We start from the raw sequence: 25,421 nt of genomic DNA on the forward strand, positions 1-25,421 counted from the left end.
TGGTACACCGTCCTGTCGAGGATGAAGCGGAGGTACTTCCTGGAGGACTAGTGGATGGGTATTTGGAAATATCCATCCTTCAGGTCCACAGAAAGCATGAAGTCGTTCTCCCTGATGGAATCGAACGCAGAGCGTGCAGTTTCCATCGTGAACTGAGTCTGGCGAACGAATCGGTTCAAGGGGCAGAGATCTATCACCAGGCGCCAGCCCACCGATGACTTTTCCACCAGGAAAAGTCGGCTGTAGAAGCCCGGTGACTGATCCTGCACGACCTCCACAGCTCGCCTTGCTCAGCATGGCTTCTACTTCTTGCCGAAGCGCCACGTCCCTGGCCAAACCGGGAACATACGTCTGCAGATGGACCGGGTGTGAAGTGAGGGGTGGCTGCGACTCGAAGGGTAGTAGATATCCCTCCCGAAGGACATCCACTATCCAGGTCTCGGCTCCGTAGCGCTGCCAAGTTGCCCAATGGCTCGCTAGGCAACACCCCCCCTTCCGGCAGCAGGTGAGGGGGAACGCAGTCCCTAGCGTTTCCCCTTCTTCAACTTCTTCTTCTCGGATCCTCCTCGGGAAAAGGAAGTCTGGGAGGAGGGCTGACCGTCGTTCCTTACTGAAGAAGTCGAAGGCTGGGTCTTTCCTCTCAGCCTCGACTAGGAAGACGCCTTGGCTGCAGAGGAAGAGCTAGCCAAGCTCCAAGGCTTGGCCGCAGTGACTCGAGGCTGCCCAGAAGCCTTCGAGACTGCCTGGTGTACTAGGCGGTCACTGTCCTCAGTGCGCTGCTGTTCCACTGCAGCATCCACCATCTCTCTAGGGAAGAGAGAGGCGGAACCCAGCAACGGTCCGTTTCTCAGACCCAGCGCTGCCTCACGCCCTGGTCACTCAAGCGAGGACTGCGTCCCGACGTCTCAGGACCAGGTTGGTCCACAGGTTGGCTGTCCGGTGGGCGAGGTAGGAGATAGCCCTACCCCCAAACTGACACAACCTCCCAACCGCCAGGTCCCCTTCAGGAGTGATGTGTCCTGAGGAGGCCGCGGCTCTGGACACTGAGGGACCACAGATCCAGCCAGGAGACTGCTTTGAATGCTGTCCTGGCAGTCGCTTCCAAGGCCTGTGCCTCTTGCTGTGTGAACCGAAGGTTCTCGGACAGCAGGTGTTGAAGAGGCACACCCGGAGTTAGCCTGGCTATCTCTGGGTTAACCTGCTTGGGTGGCAGTGGGTCTTCTGATGGCACGTAGAATTGAAGCTGTCGTGGTAGAGGAGGGGGGGAGCAGCTTGGTTGACCTGCTAAGCGATCCCTCCTGTCCAGAGACAAGACTTCACCTGGCCAAGAACACCGTCGGCCAAGGAGGACCAGGGCAGACCCACCGTCATCCTGGGTTCCTTTTTAGGCCCCTAGAACGACTCCAGCCTCGATGGAGACTCGGAGGGAGGGAGCACCGATCCTTCCCCGAGGTCATTGTGCTGACGAATCAGCGCAATGACCTCTGGATCTCGGGAGTGATCGCATCCTGAGGAGATGGACCGTCAAGTCCATCCAGGAAGAACTCCTCCCGAGATTTCCTGCAACCACTTGGGCGTACAATCGGCTCGGTCCCAGGACCGTGCCAGGCTCGTAGCCCCTCATGGCGGGACCGTGAGAAGCGCACTCCTCACACAGTCACTTCTGATCGCCTCGCTCCTCCCGGTGTAGCCCGAGGAGGTTGAAGGGACCGGAGAGGAAGACCTGACGCTCCCTCCCTGCTTACCAGCAGAGCCAGTAGGCTGGGAGGGCTGCAGATCTAGTCCTGCGATCTCCCTGAGGAGAATTGCCGGAACGAGGACGGTAGCGACGGTTCCGCAGGAGAGCTGCTAGCGATCCGTCCCATCCCGGTGGGAGCAACGGTCGGGAGACCAGTAGAGTCCGCTGGCGCGGCGGGAGCGTGCACAGTCCTCACAACGCGTCACGGTACCTGGTGACTGGGGGGACCTCTTCTTAGCCTCAGCCCACGGACGGTCCGGTGGGACCATCGCATCAACCCTGGGAACCAGACAATCGCTGCGAGAACGATCGCCGGTTTGGCGGGAGTCACCTGAGCGACTGCCTTCAGCTTTCCACTCCGTGCCTGGGTCCTGCCAGTGAGTAGGCTCAACGGTCTGGACCCTGGCTGCACGGTCAACCGCTGTAGGCTACCGTACCACATCGGTAATACGAATCTTGCGAGCGAGCAGCTTGAAACTATTTCCCAGTTGGCAAAGGCAAGCGCCTCTGGCACCAGGATAAGAGGTACCGGCAGTAGCCGATACCCCTCCCGGTCCTCGTCTTCTTCCTCCTTGTGGAAGGAGAGACAGGCCCCATTCTCGAGGGAACTGGAGGACCAGTGGAAGCCCCAACTGCCCCACACCGAAGTGGGGCAGACCCTTAGAAGGCTCTGAGCAAGCCTTTGGGGGGGGGGGGGGGGGGGGGGAGGCCACCTTCTTCTTCCTCGGCTGTGGGGCCTAGGAAGTTGAAGGGGAAGAGGCGGCTGCAGACAACGACGACACCTTCCTCTTCTTCGTCAGCTTCCTCAGGACCACCTTCAGGTCCTCCATCCAGGCAGAGCTGGGGCAGTTGCCAAAGCAACATGGCCCAGCTGCACCTGTCCAGAGGGACCTGCAGTGGGAGCAGCAACGGAGACGGCAAGATCTGGAACAGCGGCGAAGACTGGTACAGGTGGACAGCTTCATCAAGGCCATACAAAGTCAAACGGGTGATGATCACCATTGCTAAGTATGGAGGCTAAGAGGTGTATCAGATTGAACAGGCGAAAGAGCGTTGCCCAGCAGCGCGGGCCCAAGGGGCCGATCCAGAGGACGGCAGTGGGACAGCAACGGAGACGGCAAGATCTGGAACAGCGGCGAAGACTGGTACAGGTGGTAGGTCAAGCGGCGAGCTTTTCGGGCACTGAAAATCGGGGGCTGCGGCGAAGGCAGCGAAGCCAGGCGGTGGGGCCGGCTCCTCTCGTGGTACGAACGACAGCGGAGCCTGGACAGCAGCTGATGGGGTCACCGTCGTTATATGCTGTGTGTAGACCAGATGAGGAGGAGCGGCATACCCGGGAGTCGACACCGTTGTCGTCGTCGATGTTACCGGGCCATGGGTCACTGGTGCAGCCAGATGATCCAGCAGTCCCCGAAAGCTAGGCGTGCCTGAAAGCCCAAGCGAGTGCCAGACCTGCTCAAGGTCCCCACCCGCGGCGGCAGTCACACCTGAGGAGGCAAAGGTCGGGTTAGAAAGGGGGGTTCCCGCTCGCCCGGGAGGAGAAAGTTCCCACCCCGAGCGAACGGAAGACCCTGAGTACAACTGCAGGTCGGAGTGCAGCACACCCTCCTCTGCACTCGACGAGTCAAGAGAGGAGGCGGAACACAACACTTCCCCCAAAGGGGAAGGAGCCATACGAGGGAGCTGACACGGAGGGAGGAATGAAGAAGACGTATCCGTAACCAGAAGTGTCACTGGAGAGCTTTCCGATGACACCTTGACTACTTTATGCACCTTCTTCCTCCTCTCGTAATACTCCCACTGCTCCTCCGACCACAAATCACATAAATCACAATGCTCGGCCCGAGAGCATTCACGCCCTCGGCACCGAGCACATAATACATGAGGATCCACATCAATGGTGGATCGAAAGGCCCCGCACTTACGGCCCTCCACGCCAGGGCATACTCTCCACGCGGTTGGGGGGTGGGGGGGTCTCTCCAACTTGTGGCTTTGCATGATTTTCCACCACGAGTAATAATGAACACAAATACTCAGTACTTAACACGCTTCCACACACAAGTACTACAGTAAAGGAGAAAAAGCAATGATGAGGCACTTTGTATCAAAGTAAAGAAAGGCATACGACAATGGCGGGCAGAGCGGCTAACAACACGTCTTACTCCGTCAGCGGCCGAAAGACAAGTGGATGTTTACCCTCCAGTCAGGCGGGACTCCCGACCATCGCACAAGGAGTTAACTACCGAACCACCTTGTTCGAAAGCTTACGACCGGTCCAGCTGCGCTGTAAGTATATTCCATATGTAAAGGACTGAGGGTTTGTATTACGTGTCGGAACAAAGTAAGGTTGCAATATATCCAAGTCATCCTGTGGTCTTTGTCTAATCTTTTATCTAATGATGTTATTTGAACATTCATGGCTTGATTATTAAAATGGCATTTCGTTTATAATACGCTTACCTAAACACTATGTGAAAATATACTGATTTAAAATTATACTAATTCAATCTTCTGTCGGTGAATGGCAATTATTCAGAAGTAAGCGTTTACAGCGTTTGTTAAAATATGCATATTGAAAGTAATGTTCGTTACCTCCCCAGATTAGACATTACTACGAATGAGAAATAAACGATAAGTACTTTGCAACTTTCTACAGACGTGGGCAAAATTGCTGCATAATACAATCACTGTGTTTACCTCACATTTTCTTTAAAAGGGGACTTGAGAAAAGAGATAGCAGAGCTATCGGTACTACATAAAACTAATGGAAAATATAACAATACCTTACAACGCAATGTGGTAGCACAGTCTTTCAAGTTAATTCTGTAAAGTACTTGTGCCTGAAAAACGCGATACATTACTTCCCAGTCATGTTTTCCATCCACCTGGTCTCCAACAACCGAAAGAAGAGTAAAATAAGCACTCTTCAAGCACCATCCCACAGAAACACGATGGCTACTTAAATCTGAACGAAAAATCTAATATTACTGTTAAAAAAAGACATGCAATGTCTGGCAATTTCCATCAAATATGTATAAAAATGTTGAAAACATATCTAAGCTAAGTAATACAACAATGGACAATGCAAAAACTTACTAAATTTCAAAGAATTCTCGCCGAATGGCATTTTCCATTCATTTTTTTTTCCCAAGTGTTCAAGATATTATGATGAATATTATTTACAAGACCGTTTAGGTGAATATCAAACTCAAAATTCTAAAAGTATAAAAATGTCAAACCCTTTCATCTCGGGTATAAGCAACGCGGCGAGTTTGATCTTCATTCAAAACGAGTTTCGAATGGAACAAATTTTTAAGGAGCCAAAAGAGCAGAGCAAACAAGTTTCATGAGACTTTAATTTATCAATGCCACAAAAAGGTTTAATCTTTTTTCCAAATCACAATAGCTTGTATAATTTAAAAATCTGTTTGGCAAATCATTTCTATTTTCAGGCCTTTCCGAATGCATTCGTAATCCGCATCCTTATTTCAGTGATGCCATGTTAGCATCATTTATTTTTTTTTGATAATGTTTTGAAGTCTTTCATGTAGTATTCATAGTATGTGCTCATAGAAAAAACAGAACAGTAAATGGGGCAAATGTTCTCACTGAATTGAGGAACTTTGTTTCTCAGAATAAAGCACAAAAAACAATCTCACAGGAATGACAAATACGCAACACATGTATGCTTCACAAATTTATAAAATCGGGGCAAGAAGCTTCATCTTCAAAAGAAATATAATGAATTTTTAACCTTCTTTTTGAGAAAGGGCAAATGCCAGACCATTTAATCGACTTCCGAAAATCGCTAAGAAAGAAAAATTAAGCAAAACGATACTACATAGGAATATTTAAATGGTTTTAAGATTCAGCATGTTTGCAAGAAGACCCTCCTGAGTGAGTTCGCAAATAATACCTCATATGTATACAGCTTTAAATGAAGGAAATAAAGGAGGGATTGCACTATAACATCCTAGATCCTGCCTTCTCCACATGCAGGACCAAAGGATACAATGCCAACAGTAACTGAGTGACTCAGCATTTAACAGTTTTTCATTTGAAAATCCCTTCAAAGTGCTTTAAAAACTCAATTGTTTGTCTTTCTAAAACCTTTTTTGAGTCTTCAATGAAAAAATTATCCCCATTTGTTTAAGTGTTAGCTTATCGAGCAAATTATGCATATAAACCTTTAAAAAAAACTCCATCTTATAACAGAATGTCATTGGAATGTTTCAAGTCACACAAGAAAAATAACAGTAACTCACTTGTCCCTCAATGAATGTGTTCCTCGTTAGAGCATTATTTTGGAAGTGTTGCAATTATCAAGCATTTTCAGTAAAAAGTGACAAAAGTAAGGCCCAAAGCCCTTCACAGTCAACGCCAGTAGGACCAAATGACATGAACTTACTCTTTACCTAAAAAGACCACCTTCCTTGTGGTAGTATGAAAATGTTGGGTTTGTGTGAATGTAAATAAATGTTTGATTTTTTCTTCATAGTATTGTTTGTTGTTGCTAGGTTGATTAGGGATAGGCAATATTTTAACTGTAGTTTTAGGATTTGTTTTTTATCAGTTATTGTTTATGTTGAACTTGTGAGTGAGAGATTGTTTAATATTAATGGCTGTCTTTTCATTTTTTCTTTGCAGTTTAGTAGATAGGAATGAGTAGGAGCTAAGGTTCTCCTTCACCTTTACTCAACGGTGGAAGCTGAGAGACAGTTTTACCAGTTGGTTGTGGTCCCTTTTCTTTCTAAGCCCAACGGTGAAGTGATAGTATGCTGGCTAAGTTGATGGCCTACAGAGTTCATGGTTGCTGAGTTGGGGAAGACTTTTGGGAACTGGAGATGAACCTCAAGCAACAGCAGGCTGTCACTGAGGATCGACTCAAGAAGTTGAGTGCTTGAGCAAGCAGACACCAGCGTTGAAAAACCAATAAAGTGTCAATCTATTTTCTGTTTAATGCTTAATAAATAGTATTAAGATAGTTAATATAGGGCAATATCAATGTACAATACTAAAAAGCATAGATCTGGGTTCACAATGACAAAACCTTACAAGTTTTTGTAATAAATAAAGAAAATTATGAACCAGTCATATTACAGGAATTCATTTCAAAAATTAGTAAATTTCCCATAAATTAATGAAAATTCTTATGTTTTTATACTAAGCACAATAGCTTAACCAGAACACAGACTAATTGGGCTAGCCAAAACAACAGGTTTTGAAAGCAAAAATTATTAAAGTTGGAACAAGGGTAAGAAGCATGACAGCTACTTAGGAAGAGACCAAAATGAATGGATGAAAAGTTAGAAAACAAGCAACTGAGGAAGAAAGGGATACTGCAAAATAGGCTTTGCACCATCTTCACTGCACAGGACAAAGTACACAGTGGGCATAACCAAGTTATAGGGAAACTCAACTTATGAATAGACATTTTTCAACAACTGGCAATATATGCACTCTTAAAGAAAACTATTCAAGTTAAAATAAAAATTGAATTTTCTACAAGGTGGTAAAAAATTTACAGGCATCAGTCACTGACAAATATATTTCGGAGATAATTTGTACAAAATTGGAAACCAATAATTTATCAAAAAGATAGATATAGAAGAAATTTTAAGATATGATTGTTTCCTTTAATTTATATCTAAAAGTTACATAAAAATCCAGGTATTTAGGACAGATTGCCTCAAGTCAAAATGCCTATTGGACAAGCAAAGGACCAACTTTTCAGATAAGGTGCTAATGACCAAAATACTTATTAGGTAAAATACCTAATAACCATAACTGTGGATAGTAGGTACTTTCGTTTCAGAAGTGTGTTCTTTCTTTCTCATTTAAATAAAATTTCGTCATAAGCCCTTTGGTTAAAAATGGAGTTCGTTACTGGTCATAAAGGGGGCAAAAAACTTTTACATAAAGGCTTCGCGTATGTAAAAAGAAAAAAGGAAAATCACATATATCAGAGATGTTAAAAATGGGATTGTTGCAGAGCCCGTATTATTACATGTTACAATGAGATTCAGAAACTCTCGAATAGATTCACATACATCCAATGAAGCACATATCACTGCTCTGAAAGCTACTGAAAGCATACAAGAACAAACACTACAATCTAATGAAGCCACAACTTCCGTCACTAATCACTGCACAATACATTTACCATTAACATAATGCAGTTCTGTGCCTCTAAGACTTGCTAAGACGTAGGTAAGACGTGCAAGTGGGAGCAAATGCAAATGAAAATTTAACTGTGACAAGAGGTGATGATTTTCTACTATACAAACCAGAAACTGTATATTTACTCAACTACAAGGAATTTGGAAATTTTAAGAATTAAAAAAAGGTGACAATGTGCCAATTAGAAAAGTTTTATACAAATCATGGTGTTGTTGACACCAGTAAAATGTTACCAACAGTCTACTGTATTACATCTAATAAAGATGATAAAATCTAAGAGGAAATATTTGAGTTTCTCCAAGGACAAAACCTTTAATTAGTCAGTTACAGTGGATCTTGAACAAGCAGCAATTAACAGCTAAAGAAAATGTTTTCAAGATTCATCTGTCCATGGTTGCTTCTTTCACGAAGCCAGTGTCTTTGGTGGAAAATTCAAAACCTTGGTTTACAAGGCTGGTACGTATACAGACCTGGAAAATTCTCTCGTAATGTAAAACAAATAAAAGTATTATCCTATGTTTCATGACAAGATATTACTGATTTAAAGATTTTATGTGATCATTTGACCTTGATACAGATGAAGTTTACAAGTGCCTTCTTAGAATACTTCAAAATAACCTGGCTTGCCTTCACTCAGTGAGGTCAATGGAGACGGCCAGCATTCAATATTGAAATGTGGCGTGCTTACAACAGAATCGAGCTAGACCTACCAAGGACCAATAATTCTCTTGAAGAATGGCATCATGGCTTAAATAAGAGTTAGTGTCACTCACCCAACCATGGAAAAACTAATGGAAAAAATCAAACAAGATAATGAGGAAGTGATTCAACAACACTTGTCCTAAAGAGAGAATATTGCAAGAATAAAAAATATATTAGAATAAATGAAAGAATGCAACTCACAATAAAAGTACAAATTTAGCTTATTTACGGTCGACAGTGTATAATTTATAATTCAATAACCTTCACTTTGTGTTTAATGGCGATATAATGTGGTTCAGATCCCACAATAAGCTGTAGGTCCCATTGCTGAGAAACCAACGGGTTTCTAGTCATGTAAAAAAAATCTAATCCTTCGGGTCAGCCCTAAGAGCTATTAATTAATTACGCTCAGTGGTCTGGTAAAACTAATATATATACTTAATGACAAAAATACTATTTTATTCATTGCAATATTCAATCATGTGCTTTTTATATATCTTTGTTATTGTTTTTTTCTGGCAAATATATCTTTCTCACCATGTTTCAACTTGTTTCCATAAGACCTTTTACTTTTTTGTAACTTATTTTTGTCATTAGGCATTATGTCCATTAAGAAATTTGTCCATAGGCATTTTGACATTAGCATGCATGCTGTCTGTTCACGCACACAACTATACACTACACACACACAAATGCTTAAAAAGAAGTGGTATGACTTAATGCAGAGAAATGTTCAAAAAATCCTTTTATTTACAAAACACTAAACATTTTCTCAAAAATATTACTCAAATGCAGGCTGATACTGCTAAGGCACATCACTCATCCATGTTCTGAAAAAGATTTCGAATGTGAACTATGCAACCAGAAAAATTGTTGGTTTTGTTAAGTTTTTCCTCTAATTCTTTCAGATTTTCAATCGGAGGTTCAGTCTTCACAAGGCAATATCTATCATTTTCTAATGTCAGCTCAAGCATGTATTCTCTGCTGGGATCTAAGCGATTTACCTGAAACAAATAAAAAAAAATGGAAAAATTTATGTAGTACAGGCTGTATTATCAACACAAATAATTAGGCCAAACTTAAAACTTGAATCTTCTTGCAGGAACAAATAACTACTTAAAACTATTCTGCAATTTCAATAAAAAGTATAAAAGAAAATAACAAATGATTATGTCTAATCATATAATTTCTATCATTCAATGAGAGAGAAAAAAAAAGGGGGGGTTTGGTAATGCTATCCTGTGGGATTATATTTTAACAAAGACTGATTTTATAACACAACATTAGTTTAACTCACATAGAATGTCAATCATATGTATGCAAACATTTGTAGTCTCCATGTCAAAAGTCTTAAATTCTTTTGTCAAAGGAACACATGAATAAAAGGTTTTGAAGGAGAAAACAAGAATAAAATTACTCTCGTACATAATACTAATCAAAATCATCTGACATGTTTCAACATAAAAAGGGTAACTGAATGCCAAAACAATAACATACCTGAGTAAATACAAATACAAGTGTATCATGTCGTGTACGTTGTACCTTCAATCCTAAGTGAGTCTGATAAAAAAGAACTCCCTTTTCCATATTGCTAAGTTTCTCCTGAAAAAGATGCAAGTAATAAACATTTGGGGTAATGATACTACAGAAAGTAATATTTGCCATACTTGTCATCCAGTGCGTAGATCCTATATTACTGTAATAAAGAAAAAACTTCATTTCCACTTCAATACCCTAAACAATGTGGTTCTTTGCAATCACCAATGCTAAAAATGTACAAAATTCGTTTTAATTTACATATTATAGTAAAATCAATACTATTCTGAACAATAAATACATTTCTATGAGCCATTTTCTAAAATTCATTTTAGTTTTTTTCAAAAACTCCACAGTATACCAGACAAAAAGGAAAACTTAAACATTATAAATGGATAACTGGCCACATTTATAAAAACAGAATCAGCTAGTTTCATACACATAAGGGACAATGGTTTTAAGTACCAATGAACATGAGGGGGCCAGTTCTTCTAATCCTTTCATGTCATACCAAACAAACATCATAAATATTAGAAATGGTACATAACACAATGAACAGTTGTTGTAATTTCTTTGACTATGGGGCCTTTTATGTGAAAGACAAAATATCTGAGTGAAAATTCTGCAAGAGCTATAGAATTGTCATTGGAATATAGAATTTGGGCCAAAGGACAAGTGTTGGGACCTATGAGATCATCCAGAGCTGAAAGGGAAATTGACAGCAAAGAAGGTCTGAATGGTCTAACAGGAGGATAACCTCACAGTTGCACAATGAAACAACGGTTAGAGGGGGTGAAATATCAGATGGAAGAAAGGATATGAATGGAGGTAAAGTAAAAGGAATGAAAGAGGTTGCCGCTAGGGGCCAAAGAGACAATACAAAGAACCTTAAGTAATGACTGTAGTACACCGTATGAGATGCACTGATGACATTAACCCCCTTAGGGGTGCAGGAGTTATGAATGACTAGTATACATCAGCTATACAATGGGTAAAATGAAACATCTCAAAATCAGCAATAGTAAAAGTAGAACTAAATATTAGTGTGCAATTTGTTTTTAGCGCGACCCAGTGTTACACCAGGATCCACGTTTAAAATAAAAATAAAAAATAAACTAAACCTCACTAATTCTTCCTACACCTTAAACATGTTATTGTTATAATACAATTAAGTTTGTTCATACTTACCTGGCAGATATATATATAGCTGTATTTTCCGAAGTCCGACAGAATTTCAAAACTCGTGGCACACGCATGGGCGGCCAGGTGGTAGTACCCATTCCCGCCGCGTGGGAGGCGGATATCAGGATCCATTCCATTTTCTATTCATATTTTATTAATGCCACTGTCTCCTGAGGGAAGGAGGGTGGGCACTTTAATTATATATATCTGCAGGTAAGTATGAACAAACTTAATTGTATTATAACAATAACATTTTGTTCATGCAACTTACCTGACAGATATATATATAGCTGAATCCCACCTTCGGATGGTGGGAAGAGACAGAATAGGATTTGTAGGAAACTTAAATTAAGTATATAATATATATATTGTTCCTCACCTGTTAGCAAAGTAGACTGTGATTACTGTCACTTAAGCCTGCTTTTGCTTAATCAGAGTTGCCAGCCAGGTGGTGAAGACCTGTAGTGCTGGTGCGCTCTGGATGATCTGTCAACTGGGACGTGACCTCAACGTGACAAGACCATCGAGCCATACATATGAGGGCAACGAAGCAACTGACCACCACCTGACCAACTATCCAAAACCCCTTTGAACACTAAACTAAGGGATGGGAGATCTTCACACAAGACTCACCACAACCTAAAAACACAATAATAAAAACTAACCTAAACCTAACTAAGGGATAGGAAAAGAGCTACCTCCAGCCCCCAAGACTGTGTCTGCAGACACGTATGGCCCAAGAGAACAACAGTCCTCGTATATCGTTCTCACATCTCGCAAGTAGTGTGAGGCGAATACAGAATTGCTCCTCCAAAAGGTGGCGTCAAGGATGTCCTTGATCGACATGTTCTTTTGGAAGGAAAGCGAGGTTGCGACCGCTCTGACCTCGTGAGCTTTCACTCACAAGAGGCTCAAATCAGTCTTCTGGAAAGATGAATAGCCTCTTTTATAATGTCTCTTAGAAAGAAAGCCAAAGCATTCTTGGACAATGGTAAATCGGGTCTCTTTACAGAGCACCACAGATTTTCTGAGGGACCTCGTACCTCCTTTGTCTTGCGAACGTAAAACTTGAGAGCCCTGACAGGGCACAGGACTCTCTCAGGTTCTTGGCCTACAAGGCTTGTCATACCCTTAATTTCGAAGCTCTTGGGCCAAGGGTTAGACGGGTTCTCATTTTTCGCTAAGAAAGTGGGGACTCAAAGAGCAGACAGCGTTGTCACCTTTGAAGCCCACTTGTTTACTGATGGCTTGAATTTCGCTAAACTCTCTTCGCCGTCGCCAGATCAGTTAGGAAAAGAGCTTTCCTTGTCAAGTTTCCTAAGAGACGCAGTATGGAGAGGCTCGAAAGGACTCGACATCAAAGTCTTAGAACTAAGTCTAAGTTCCAGGAAGGAGGTCTCGCCTGAAGGTATCTTAGTTGTCTCAAACGATCTCAAGAGATCGTGAAGATCTCTGTTGTCAGTAAGTTCCAGGACCTCTGTGCCGAAAGACCGTTGACAGCATACTTTTATATCCCTTGATGGTAGGGAACTGCCAAACTTCTGCACATTCCTTAAGAAAAGCAGGAAATCAGCTATTTGGCTCACAGAGGTAGTGGAAGAGGAAATTCCCTCCTTTCTACACCATGCCCTGAAGGAAGCCCACTTCGACTGGTAAACAGCTCTCGATGAAGCCCTCCTTGCGTTGGCAATCGCTTTTGCAGCTGATTTAGAAAAACCTCTCGCTCTGGCCAACTTTTCGATAGTCTGAACGAGTTCAGACCCAGAGCGGAGAGGTTTTGGTGATATCTTTCGAAGTGGGGCTGTTTGAGTAGATCTCTCCTCCAGGGCAACGTCCTTGGGAAATCTACAAGGGAGACATTACCTCCGTGAACCATTCTCTTGCGGGCCACATCGGGCGATCAGGGTCAACCTCGTCCCCTCCGACGCCGCGAACTTCCTCATGACTTCCCCATGATCTTGAATGGCGGGAAGGCATATAGGTCTAAGTTCGTCCAATCCCAGAGAAGTTGCGTCTATAGCGAGCTCTGGATCTAACACAGGGGAGCAATAAAGAGGCAACCTCTTTGTCCTCGACGTCGCAAATAGGTCGACCAGAGGACGTCCCCAGAGCTTCCATAGCTCCCGACAAACGTCTTGATGCAGAGTCCATTCTGTAGGCAGGATTTGGTCCTGTCGGCTGAGAAGGTCCGCCTCTGACGTTCTGGACTCCTGCGATGAATCTCGTCAGGATCTTGACTCGCCTTGCACTTGCCCACAGCAGAATCTCCTTCGCTAGGTGAAATAGAGGCCGGGAGTGTGTTCCTCCCTGATTCTTTAGGTACGCAAGGGCCGTGGTGTTGTCCAAGTTGACTTGAACAACTTTGTCTGCAACCTTTTCCTCGAAGAACTGTAGCGCCAGGCAAAACCGCTGCTAGTTCCTTCACATTGATGTGCCAGGACACCTGTTTCCCCTTCCCCCCTCCAGGTGCCTGACACTTCTTCACTCCCAGTGTTGCTCCCCAACCGACACAGAGGCGTCGGAAAACAACACTAGGTCGGGGCTCAGAAGCTTTAGAGATAAACCCTCTTGAAACTTCCGAGGATCGAGCCACCATCTTAAGATGGCTTTCCACCGATTCGGTGATCTTCAAGGTCGCATCCAGATCCTCTTTGACTCTCCATTCTTCTGCCAGGAAAACTGGAGAGGCCTGAGGTGTAGTCTCCCCAGGGAAACAAACTTTTCCAGCGAGGAAATGGTGCCCAGCAGACTCATCCATTCCCTCGCCGAGCAAGTTCCTTTCCCCAGGAAGGCCGAAACTTTCTCTAAGCCTTGCAGCTGTCGTTCCGGGACGGAAACGCGAAAAGCCACTGAATCCATCTGAATCCCCAGATACACGATGGACTGTGTTGGGGTCAGATGTGACTTTTCGAGGTTGACCAGAAGTCCCAGGGACCTCACCAAGGCTAACGTGAACTGAAGGTCCTTCAGACACCTCTCTTCTGACGACGCTCTGACTAGCCAATCGTCGAGATAAAGAGATACTCTTATCCCTGCAGAATGTAACCATCTCGCTACATTTTTCATGATCATGGTAAATACCATCGGAGCCGTGCTTAATCCGAAACAAAGGCTCTGAATTGCCAGACTTTGTCTTTCAAAACGAACCTCAGATACTTCCTTGAAAGAGGGTGGATTGGAACGTGAAAGTATGCGTCCTGCAGGTCTAAGGACCCACCATCCAGTCGCCCGGTTCTCAAGGCTCCAGAACAGACTGAGGCGTTTCCATTTTGAACTTTATCTTTTCTATGAAAAAATTCAGCCTGCTCACGTCTAGGACTGGACCGCCACCCCGACGACACCCCCCCCCCCCCTGCTTCGGTACCAGGAAAAGTCTGTTGTAAAATCCTGGTGACCCCAGGTCTAAGACCTGCTCCACCGCTCTTTTCTCGATCATTTGATCTAAAAGATCGAAAAGAATTTGTCGTTTCTCCCCTATTGATATGAAGGAGAAAGATCTCTGGGAGTTGTGGATAGAGGAGGAGGATCTAAAAATGGGATCTTGTACCCCTGCTCCACGATTTGAGGGACCAAGGGTCCCGTATCCCTCTCTCTCCATACTCCCGCAAAGAACTTCAGTCTGGCTCCGACTGGTGTCTGAAGGACTTGATTTTCACTTGCTTGCTTTCGGCTTGAAAGAAGTCTTCCTCTTGAAAGCCCTCTCCCTCGAGGAGCAGCTCTCGAGGGAGGAGCCCCATGAAAGGGTTTAACCTTCTTTGGAGGAGTCCAAAAAGATGTCGTAGGAACTGCGGGACGTCTCGAAGACTGGGCCAAGAGGTCCTGAGTAGCCTTCTCCTGTAAGCTACCTGCCAGGTCCTTCACCATAGTCTGGGGGAAGAGATGGTTCGAAAGAGGCGCAAAGAGGAGCTCCGCTTTCTTGAGCCGCAGTAACTGATCTTGCAGTAAAATTGCAGAACAGCGCTCTCTTCTTAAGAAAAGCAGTACCAAAGTGAGACACTAACTCTTCCGAACCATCCCTGACGGCCTTGTCCATGCAAGTTAACACACTGGACAGCTCCCCCAAACAAACTTAACGTGTGGACCCTCCTAGATTGAAGATCTAGGACTCCCAAGCACCAGTCTAAGAAGTTGAAGACTTCGAGAGTCCTTAAAAGTCCTTTCATGTGATGGTCTATCTCCGTAGGCGTCCAAGAAATCTTAGCTGTCGACAAAATGGGACCTCTTCTGGGCGTCGACCAAACTAGCAAAATCCCCGGGATGACGAAGGGATCTTCACACCTACTTCACCTTTGGTCTCATACCAAATGCCTCCTTTTCCACTGTGTCTTGAGGGAGGAAGGGCGAAAAGTCGACTTGCCCTGATCCTTCCTTCGCTCCATCCAGTCTTGCAATTTCTTAAAAGCCCTCTTGGCGGATAAAGAAGTCTTCATTTCCACGAACTCCGGGATCTTACAAGACTTCGATGAAGAAAATTGAGAGGGTGGAGACCTGGGAGCTGCAGGCTGGAACTTGTCTCCAAAAGACGAGCGTAACAGCCGCACCAGCACTTTATACTCCGAAACGGACGAAACTGAAGGCTGCTTCTCCTCAACTGAGTCCGCCGGACTACTAAGCTCTCCTTCTTCCCTAAGAGGAATCAGAGGGACTTGCTCCTCCGGAAGAGGGCGTGCGCCCAACGGGACTTACTTTCAACAAAGATCTCCGTTTGGGTGCAGAAGTTTCTTCAACGCGACCGACCTTCTGTCGATCCTTAATGCATGAAGGAAGCAGAGCGTCTTGACCGCGCTGAGCGACTTGTTTTGCTCTAACTCGCTCTAAAGAAGCGACTTTACGCTGGCTTAAGCGTCCAGACTTAGCTTTCAAAAAAAAAAGCGTCCCTGACGAGCGTCATCGTCTGCTGTGAAAGCGTCCTCCCCAGGCGTCCTGAAAAGCGTCCTGAAGAACGTCCTCTGAAGCGTCCTGACGAGTGGTCTGCACAGGATGTCGAGAGGGAAGCAAAGCGTCTTGTCCACATGACTTCCTACTAGAAGAACGAGATCGGAGGAGCACCGACGGGGACGCAGGAGGAGAAAGAGACGAACGATGAGAAGAAGGGGGCTGCTTCGTCCTTTTGACAGGCAGCCTGACGTCCTTCCTACGTTTCGGCTCGACTATTGGGCGTGTCTTCTGAGCCATCAAAGCCGACAACTGGTCCTGAAGGGACACAAGGATGTTCTTCGTAGGTGAAGAAACCCAAGGAGGCGAAGGGCTGAACCTGCAAGAAGCCGAGGGCGAGGGGACGCCTCCATTCCTTCTCACAGGTACAGCCACCTGCTTCTCAGGGGTACGCGCCTGTGCGTGCACCCACCAGAGACCTCAGGGATACGCGCCTGTGCGTGCAAACCCAGAGGCCTCGTCGGAAGAGATTTTACTCTCTTCTGAGGTGGAAAAGCGTCATAGGCTTCCTCCGAAGAAATCAGCCACGAAACGTCCTTTCAGCGGACGCGAGTCTCTCCGAGCGCTCCACCCCTGGCGGGGGAGGACGCTTCGGAGGACGAAAAGCAGTCCTTAAGGATGCGCGCCCGTGCGTGCTCCTTGACAGCCTGGACTTTGCAACAGGTCCTGCCGAAGGGACGCCAGATCGGTGGGGAGCCCCCGTAACCCTCTTGCGGCTTTCGACATACCCACTCCCTGAGTCCTGGGAGTCCGATAGAGGTCTAGGCCTAGAGGCATTATGGGGCCGATCTGACCCCCCCACCCCCTCCACAACACTAGGGGCACGATCACACACTTTAACTGAGCCGGTTTCAAGGCTAACACTTTAGATTCTAGAGTACGTAAAGACTCTAAAAATCAGAGAAAGGGCATTACCTTCTCCAGACACAGAATCAGGGGCCGAAGGCAACATCACAGGTTTAGGTGCAACAAATTCTAAAGGTGTTTAATACAGTGAAATATTACTTCCCTTACCTTAGAAGAACCGCTCTTGGAGGAAGACCTCCTGATCCTATCGCGTTCCAATTTACACCGATAAGAATCATACACCTTCCATCCATCATCGGTCAAACCCTCGCATTCATTGCACCGATCATCCAATAAACATACATGCCACCCCTACACCCCATACATACTGTGTGAGGATCTACCGATGATTTCGGTAGCCTCACTTTACAATCACTCTTCACACACACTCTTGAAACTCACTGAACTTGATCCAGACATCACGTTTATAGAAAGCCAATCCAAATAAAAAAACAGTCCACTATCGTGTATGCCAATCCAACAATCCAGAATCAATAACCAAAAGTCAATCCAGATATTTAATAACGAGTCAATACAAAAAATCCTAGGCGGAGGTCTGTAAACAGGTGTTTACTGACCGGCGACAGAAAAAATATGAATAGAAAATGGGAATGGTTTCCTGATATCTGCCTACCCAGCGGCGGGAATGGGTATTCTACCCACCTGGCCGCCCACTGCGTGTGCCGCGAGTTTTGGAAATTCTGTCGGACTTCGGAAAACTACAGCTATATATATATATCTGTCAGGTAAGTTGCATGAACAAAATTTAATTTCTCTACATCATGTACTGAACCCAGTGCTTACCTGATTCTTGCGTTCGTCATATTCCACCAACTGTTCTTTTTCTTTCACTCTTTGCTCCTGCTGATTCAGCATCTCTCTGAGCTTATCTTTTTCATGAATCTGAAAAAAAAAAAAAAATGTTAAGAAAGGCAATTTAGCAATTATATGATGTGATTTTACATCAGCAACCTTTAGGGTTGCCTTTGTTTATTTTATCTAGTCTCATTTTTCTTATACATATTAAAATACAGCAGACTTCTTAAAACCTTCACATATCTTCAAGTTTACAATTAATTTTTTTCCTACTGTTATCTCTTGACTCATACAGAGCAAAGTCCTCAATATTATGTCTTCCAAGTACAATATGTTGTGGCAAAACATAAATCATTGCATTCCCTGTACTACTGTGTTTTTTTCAATATGTATACAGTGGAACATGACAATTTGTCCAAAATTGCATTTTTCCTAACTATACAAACCTGAGGTCCTTTTACAATAGGAAGGTACTAGCGGCAGCTGGATAGTCCGTAAGCTTTCGAACAAGGGGTTCGGTAGTTAACTGCTTGTCCGACAGGCGCGCGGCGCGCGACTGGTAGGTAAACAAATCACTTTTGCTTTTGGCCCAAGCAAAAACTGCAGACGTGAGGGGTGGCATTGAGGTGGGGCTATGTGTAAAAGGACCTCAGGTTTGTATAGTTAGGAAAAAATGCAATTTTAGACAAATTGTCATTTGTTCCGACACGGCATACAAACCTTCGGTCCTTTTTTTACAATAGGAAGATTCACTTCTTGGTGGAGGAGGTCTGAGTCTTTTGTGAACAGACTGGTTCGCCCAACCTTGGAATGCCTCCCTGGTCGTAAGAGCGAGGGAGGATCCAAGCTCTGTCCGATTGATCGGGGTGTGCACCGCAGGATCAATGGTCATACCTCTGGACCAAGTACTAAGAGAGAGGCAAGCGTATCTCTTCGTACCAGCAAACAAGAACAAGTTCCTATTTGCAAGAGGCAACATAAAGTGATGGTTTGTCTCTTGTTGGCATCCATCTTACCCCCCCCTTGTAGGAGGAAGTGGTGGATATTCGCTCCCATCCCTAGTGAAAGGGATAGGATGGGGCTCTGTCGAGTAGCTCACCGGCATCTCGTCCTTATCCAGCAAGGTGATGACCATATCCCTCTACCCACAGTAGAGGGGGAGAAAAAGATAGAAAGAGAAGCCAGTCACTCTCTATTCACTTATCTATTCTTATACAGTCACACCAGGACTCGATGCTGTTCAGCCTGCTAGGGTCTGGGTTAGCTACACAACGTGTTGAGCAGCCACCAGGGTCCAAGGAAAACGATCCAAGGACCTGTGGGCAATATCCAAAAGGTAGAAGGAGGTGCCAGTGGTCTGTTGTACCAGACCCCTGCCTTCAGTACCTGCGCCACGGAGAAGTTCTTGTGTAACTCGAGGGAGTGTACTTCTAGGTCATCTTGGTGCTGACGAAGAGTCTTCAACACTCAGCCTGGGATGTCGAGTTTCTTCAGAAAGCGCGGTCGCGCTTTCACAGGACAAAGCAGCATCTCCTTCGCATCGAAGGCGGTGAAGTCCATTAGGGAGGGGATTGTGAAGGACTCTAACCGATCGTCAGGAACCGAAGGGTTCAGAGTCTTCGCTACGAATTCGGTACGAAATCGAGCGTCACGAATCCCCATCCCCTGGATGCTTGACTTTGCAGGAAAAGTCAGCAATTACCTCAGAGGAAAAGAAGGGAATGGTCGTATGACCTATCCCTCTTCTCGACTTCGGTGATGTCCTGTACCCATACTGGTCTATCCGTCTGCAGCGAAGTTGTTGTTCTCGGTAGTGGATAGGACACCGACACTCAATGGTGGGTGTCGATGGTATGGGGTACTGTGGACAAGCCGTTAGGACGAAGAAAAGATTTGTTATGGAACAACCGAACTAAGTCCACAGCGAAGTTCGTAACAGACTTGGGCGCTCTGACAGCTGCCGACTGACTGCGTTCGGTAGGAGGCAAGTTGTCCAAGCACCGAGCAAGTCACGGTGACCTTCGCCTTAAAAGGGTTATGCCAAGAGACTAAACAAATAATTTGTTCGTCACCGATGCCAGAAGGCAAGGTGATGACTCTCTTAAGGCATGTGCCCAACAGGCGAAAGTCAATTGCCTTCAAGAGACCGAGGTCCTTGATGGCAAGATACTCATAGTATAGTTGATTCTCGGCTAAGGAGAAACAACACTATGTGTCGTTGAAGACGAAGGTGTACAGAAAATGCAACCTACGTCTTCACAGCTGAACCGAGAGAAGGATTCTCAAGATTCTGAACCTCGTGCTACAAAGACTGAGAACGCTAACCGCTATTCATTGCTGTCCGTGAGGATCGTAGTTGCAATAAAAGCGGAGCGCTTTTCAGTAATGAAGACAGGAAAATACTGCCATGAAGAACTGCTTCTCATGGGCTGAACATTTGGAAGTAGAGCTGTCAGGTCGGAGAGTAGGCGATGTCTTCTGACATATCTGTTAATCGGGTGCGAGCAATGAATATTGCACACCTACGAATACGAGATATTTTGAAGACAAACTCATATGTCTGCAAAAATCATTCGCATTATCGCGGTGCGATGCAACGGTTGACTAGTACAGACTTCTGTTACCGTGCGGTAAACAGAAAGATGAGAGAGTCCAAGAGATATCTCTGTTGAAAATTCTCGCAATGTCAAAGGCGATGAAATCGAGCGTCACAGTAGTAGATGGTCCTTCATTATTGCGAGAATCCCCCCCGTTAATCAGAGACCTAAGTCCATGATTGTTGGGCAGAGATACGGTTCGGTAGTCAATCAAACCAGGGGCGAGAGAGACGTAACCGACCGTGCATCTCCGAGACCTAGCTGATACTGAGCCGCTATCAGGCAGTTCAATACGCAGTAGCTCTCGTGACTCGTCATCCTGAGTTGCCAGGTAATCCATTATTCCACGAAGGAATGCGTTCACGGCTAGAACCATCGAGCATAAAGAATACGCTCGAGCATTATATTTAACCGAAACGGATTTCGGTAAATACAAAAGCTGATTTGGTGTTGTCATGACAATACCAAGTATCTAAAATCGAAACTGATAACTGCTGGGAGGTGCAGGCAACCCCGAGTTGCAGTTCAATTAAGATACAATTCGTCTCGGTCACAAACCGTAGATTAAACTACGGTATGCGCCTACCCCCCGGACAATTCAACTGTTAAAAGAATCATGTCGCGAGGGTAATATACGTAGTATATTTGTAGGTTCTGTACCACGACCTCCATCCTAAATTCTTTTACCCCTCGAGGAATGAGAATAAGGATTGGAGATCGACCGCCTTCGTTCTCTAGTCAAGAGAGTGAAGGAGAAGTCTTTCCCAAAGGAAAGCTTCAATGGTGAACAGAATACCGAAGACGATAGTTCAAGCCAAACTGGAAGTTCCCGTCCGTTCTTCTCTATTCCAGGTTAAACGCCTACTGTGAGATACTCTTCTTTCAGCAGCAGTCTTCTTCCAAATGCTAGAAATTACAGGAATTCGAGCATAAGCAAGGTTCCCGATTATCGTTGTAACAATTATCGGGGATTCTCGCTCACTTTGGACCGTGGTCTCGCCTAAGTGTTTGGAGATCGTAAAAAACTCGAACACTCTGAGTGCGCTAGAAATTCCGTAGAATTCTAAGCACTCTGCGAAACCCCCCACCGAATTCGTCAAACGATATCGGCTGGTGGTCCTCCTCGATTCCCGTAGGAATCGAGAAAGGGGCAGGATCCCTCCTCAACGACCGGGCTTACGTCAGGTAGGACCCGAAGGTCCCCCCGGTAGCGCAGCCCTAACGTGGATCTTACAGAGAAATCTCTGTAGGATCCCTCCCCTTTCCCTCGTAGCCGTAAGGAGAGAGGGAATGGGGGAGGAATTGGATACTGGCTCGCCTTCCCAGCGGAACTAGCAGTTGGAGAAGAAAAGGAGCAGCCATCGCCTTACGGCGATGGCCTCTCAGAGCCTGGGAAAACGTATCGTCAGGAGAAAACGTTTTCCCCGAGGAGGGTTACGAACTCATACTGTAGGTAAGGGTCTGCCGCCACTGTGAACGTCGTCTGGGTGGGGCTGATCGACACCTGACAGGAGAGAGCCGATACCGTCCTCCGACTCATTTCCAGTCCTCGTCGAGGTCGAACCTCAGGAGGACCGAAGGGGTATTCAAATACGGTGTCCGAAGACACGTAGAAACACCTCTGTCCGCAGTAGAGGAGGTGAAGTAGCTTGTTCGACCCGGCCAGAACTAAGAGCCTTCTTGTCCGGAGACGATGAGACTACCTGGTTCAACACAGTCGGCAAGCTCCGATCGCGGCAGACCCACCGTCGATTTGGGTTCCCTCTCGGGCCCCAAAACGACTCGAGCCGAGACGTGGCTCTGCTGGTGGGAGCGGCGATCCTTCCCCGAGGTCGTTGTGCTGACGAATCAGCGCCATAACCTCGGCAAAGTTCCTCTGGATCTCGGAAGTCACAGCATCTTGCAAGAGTGGGACCGTTAAGTCCTTTCGAACAAGAGCATATTGCGAGAACCTTCCTCCTAAGAAGGGGGAACAGCGACAGCCCTCTCGGTCTTCCCCATCCACTTGCGCATACGTCCTGGCCGGTCCAAGAACCGTGCCTAGCACGTAGGGCGCGTCGTGTGGGATCATGAGGGGCGCACCCCTCACGATCACTCCTCAATACCTTCGCTCCTCCCGGTGTAACCCGAGGAGGTTGAAGGTACGGGAGAGGCAGACCTGACGCTCCCTCGTCGCTCGCTGGCAGAACCAGCAGGCTTGGAGGCTGCAGGCGGATCGTCAACCCGCCGGTGGCGATCGGGGGAGTGCAGGCCTGGTCGAACCGTCTCGCTGTGGAGAACGGCTGGACTGAGCACAGCAGCCCCGATCTCGAGTGTCAGAAGAGCTGGTGCTGGTTGCCGTACCCGATCGCTCTCTGTGAGAGCGACGGTCAGGCGACCTGCAGGCTCCACTGTCACAGTGAGACCGGTGCTTGTCCTCACAGCACGTCACGTCGCTGGTTCCAGCCGTGGCTGGCACCGGCGAACGGAGGACCTCTTCCCAGCCTCAGCCGTGGCTGGTCGTGGACAGTCACGTCCCCGGGTAGCCAGCTGTTCGCCGCGAGAGTGAAAGCTGGTACTGGTGAGAGTCGCGTGAGCGGCTGTCACCAGTCTTCCGCCCCGTGCCGTGAACCTGACGCTGAGCGGACTCAGAAGTCTGGTTCCTGGCTGCACGGTCGCTGGTAGGCGACCGTACACTCGGTACCTCCCGCGAACGAGAGGCCGAGACGGACCCTGATGCAGTGGCGAACCACTGACACCAGGCGAGGAAGTACCGGTGTTAGCCGGTACCCCCTCTGGTCCCCGTAGTCTTCTTCCTTGCGGAAGAAGAGACGGGCCCCGCTCCCGAAGGAGCAGGAGACCAGCGGAAGGACCCTCCCGTCCCACCGAGGTGAGACGGGTCCCGAGAAGCTCCCGAGGGAGACTTCTTAGGAGGGAGGAGGCAACCTTCTTCTTCCTCGGCTGTGAAGCCTTAGAAGTCGAAGGGGAAGAGGCGGCAGCCAACGGACGATGAAGAAAGATGAAGACGACGACGACGACACCTTCCTCCTCTTCTTCGTCAGCTTCCTCAGGACAGACGTAAGATCTGCTATCCAGGGCGGAGCCGGGGCTGCTGTAGCCGAAGCCACAGGGCCCGGACGCACCTGACAGACAGACCAAAGTCTGGGGTAGTACCACCACGAACAGGGACGACATCAGCAGGTATGGGCATCTCAGGAACAGCAGGCACAGCCAGCACAGCATCGGTAGGGACAGCCAGCGCCGCAACGGCAGGGACAGGCCAGCGGCAGCAACGGCAGGGACAGCCAGCGCAGCAACTGCAGGGACAGTCAGCCCCAGAATCGGCAGGTACGGCAGGCAGCACCGGAAACACAGGAAGTGGAGCAGCAGCCAGCAACATCCTGGTACCGGCGGCAGGTCCAGGGGCGAGCTCTAGGGCAGCGGAAGTGTGGTCGCTGCAGCGCGGCAACCACGATCGCGGCGGCACGCCCCCCTCTCGGTACGGCGAACGGCACTTCACAGCGGCTGTAGGCAAGACTGTTTACCACGTGAGGTGAGTACAACAGGTGAGGAGGGACGTCGTCACCTGGAGCGTGGTCACCACTCCATGGGTGACCGCAGTAGGCCCAGACATAGAACCGCAGCCCTGGACACTAGCACGCCCTGCAAATGGAAGGACGCCCATACCTCACCAAGGTCCACCCTCGTGGCAGTAGCACCTGCGGAAATAACAGTAGTAGCGATTAGTGGGGGGGAAGTCTCGCGCGGGGGGGTGAGCCCTCTCCGAACGAGTGGAAGACCCCGAATACAATTGTACATCGGGCACCGAGCGCCCTCCCCCGCGCTCGACGGATCGGGCGAGGAGAAGAATGCCGATAACCTCCCCCCCCCCCCCCAAGGGGAAGGGCCATCGGTGGGAGCCGAGCGGGGGGGGGGGGTGTTCTCGTTCCCCACCCCGCACAGCACCCATGTACCCAACAATAATATAAGAGCCCGAGAGCAATCGTGCCATCGGCCCGAATGCAGGGCATAAGGATCAATTCCCTGACTGAGCGGAACTTGAACCAAATAAATATTGATGCAATCAATAATAAAAGGAATAAAATGAAAAAGAATCTTGCATTACGATTCACTTCACAATGAATAAGGACTCGGATCGAGCGCATTTGCGCCCTCGGCGCAAGGGTAAAAGGATCCATTCCTTTACCTTTATGGATCAAGGTTTATGGAAACCTTGATCCATAATGAATTGATGCAATCAAAATATATATGAAAATGAAAAAAGAAATACTGCGCTTGCGATTTCACTTCATACAAATAAAAAGGGGAAGGATCAATTCCCGGGAAATAGCGGAAACATTGATCCCCAGTAAAACAATGCAATCTCAAATAAAATATGAAAATGAAAAAGAACTGCACTTGCGATTTCACTTCATTCAAATAAAAAGGGGAAAGGATCAATTTCCGGGTAAGCTCGGAAATTGATCCAAAATGAGTATTGCTACAATCAAAATAAATATATGAAAATGAAAAAGAATACTGTACTTGCGATCCACTTCCATACAGAATAAGTTTCCGTGCCGAGCGCATTCGCTCGGCAACGAGTATACAGGTCAAAAAAATATAAATGAAAAGAGCACTTACTTACGATTTTCATCTACACATTTCCAACCAAAATATACGCTCGGAGCGAGCGCTCTCCCGCCCTCGGCACCGAGCATACACAATACGAGGATCATTTTCTGGGAAAATGAATTCCCGCACTTACGCCCTTCAGTCCCGGCACTCGGGTAATCGGAGGGCGTGGTGAAACCAAGATCCTTTAATTCACAATTGAATTCAATGGAAATAAATATGAAATGATTGTACTTACAATTCAGTTTCACTAGATAAATAGAAAAAGAAAAACA

The 25,421-nt window shown here is 46.6% G+C and overlaps 1 protein-coding gene across 3 annotated transcripts in view; it reads right to left on the bottom strand.

Moving 5' to 3' along the window:
• Positions 1-7,264: 7,264 nt before the first annotated feature.
• Positions 7,265-25,421, bottom strand: part of LOC135223882 (kinetochore protein Spc25-like) — a 115,298-nt gene continuing 97,141 nt past the window's right edge. For all 3 annotated transcript variants that reach the window (XM_064262796.1, XM_064262795.1, XM_064262797.1), the window contains exons 4-6: positions 17,924-18,022; positions 10,118-10,222; positions 7,265-9,624 (exon numbers count right to left, since the gene is read on the bottom strand). In XM_064262796.1, coding sequence (XP_064118866.1) covers positions 9,436-9,624; positions 10,118-10,222; positions 17,924-18,022 — 393 coding nt within the window. In that variant the 3' untranslated portion in view covers positions 7,265-9,435. The remainder of the gene's footprint in view (positions 9,625-10,117; positions 10,223-17,923; positions 18,023-25,421) is intronic.

The sequence above is a fragment of the Macrobrachium nipponense genome, chromosome 10 (assembly GCF_015104395.2).
Source record: "Macrobrachium nipponense isolate FS-2020 chromosome 10, ASM1510439v2, whole genome shotgun sequence".
NCBI classification, from domain to species: Eukaryota; Metazoa; Arthropoda; class Malacostraca; order Decapoda; family Palaemonidae; genus Macrobrachium; species Macrobrachium nipponense.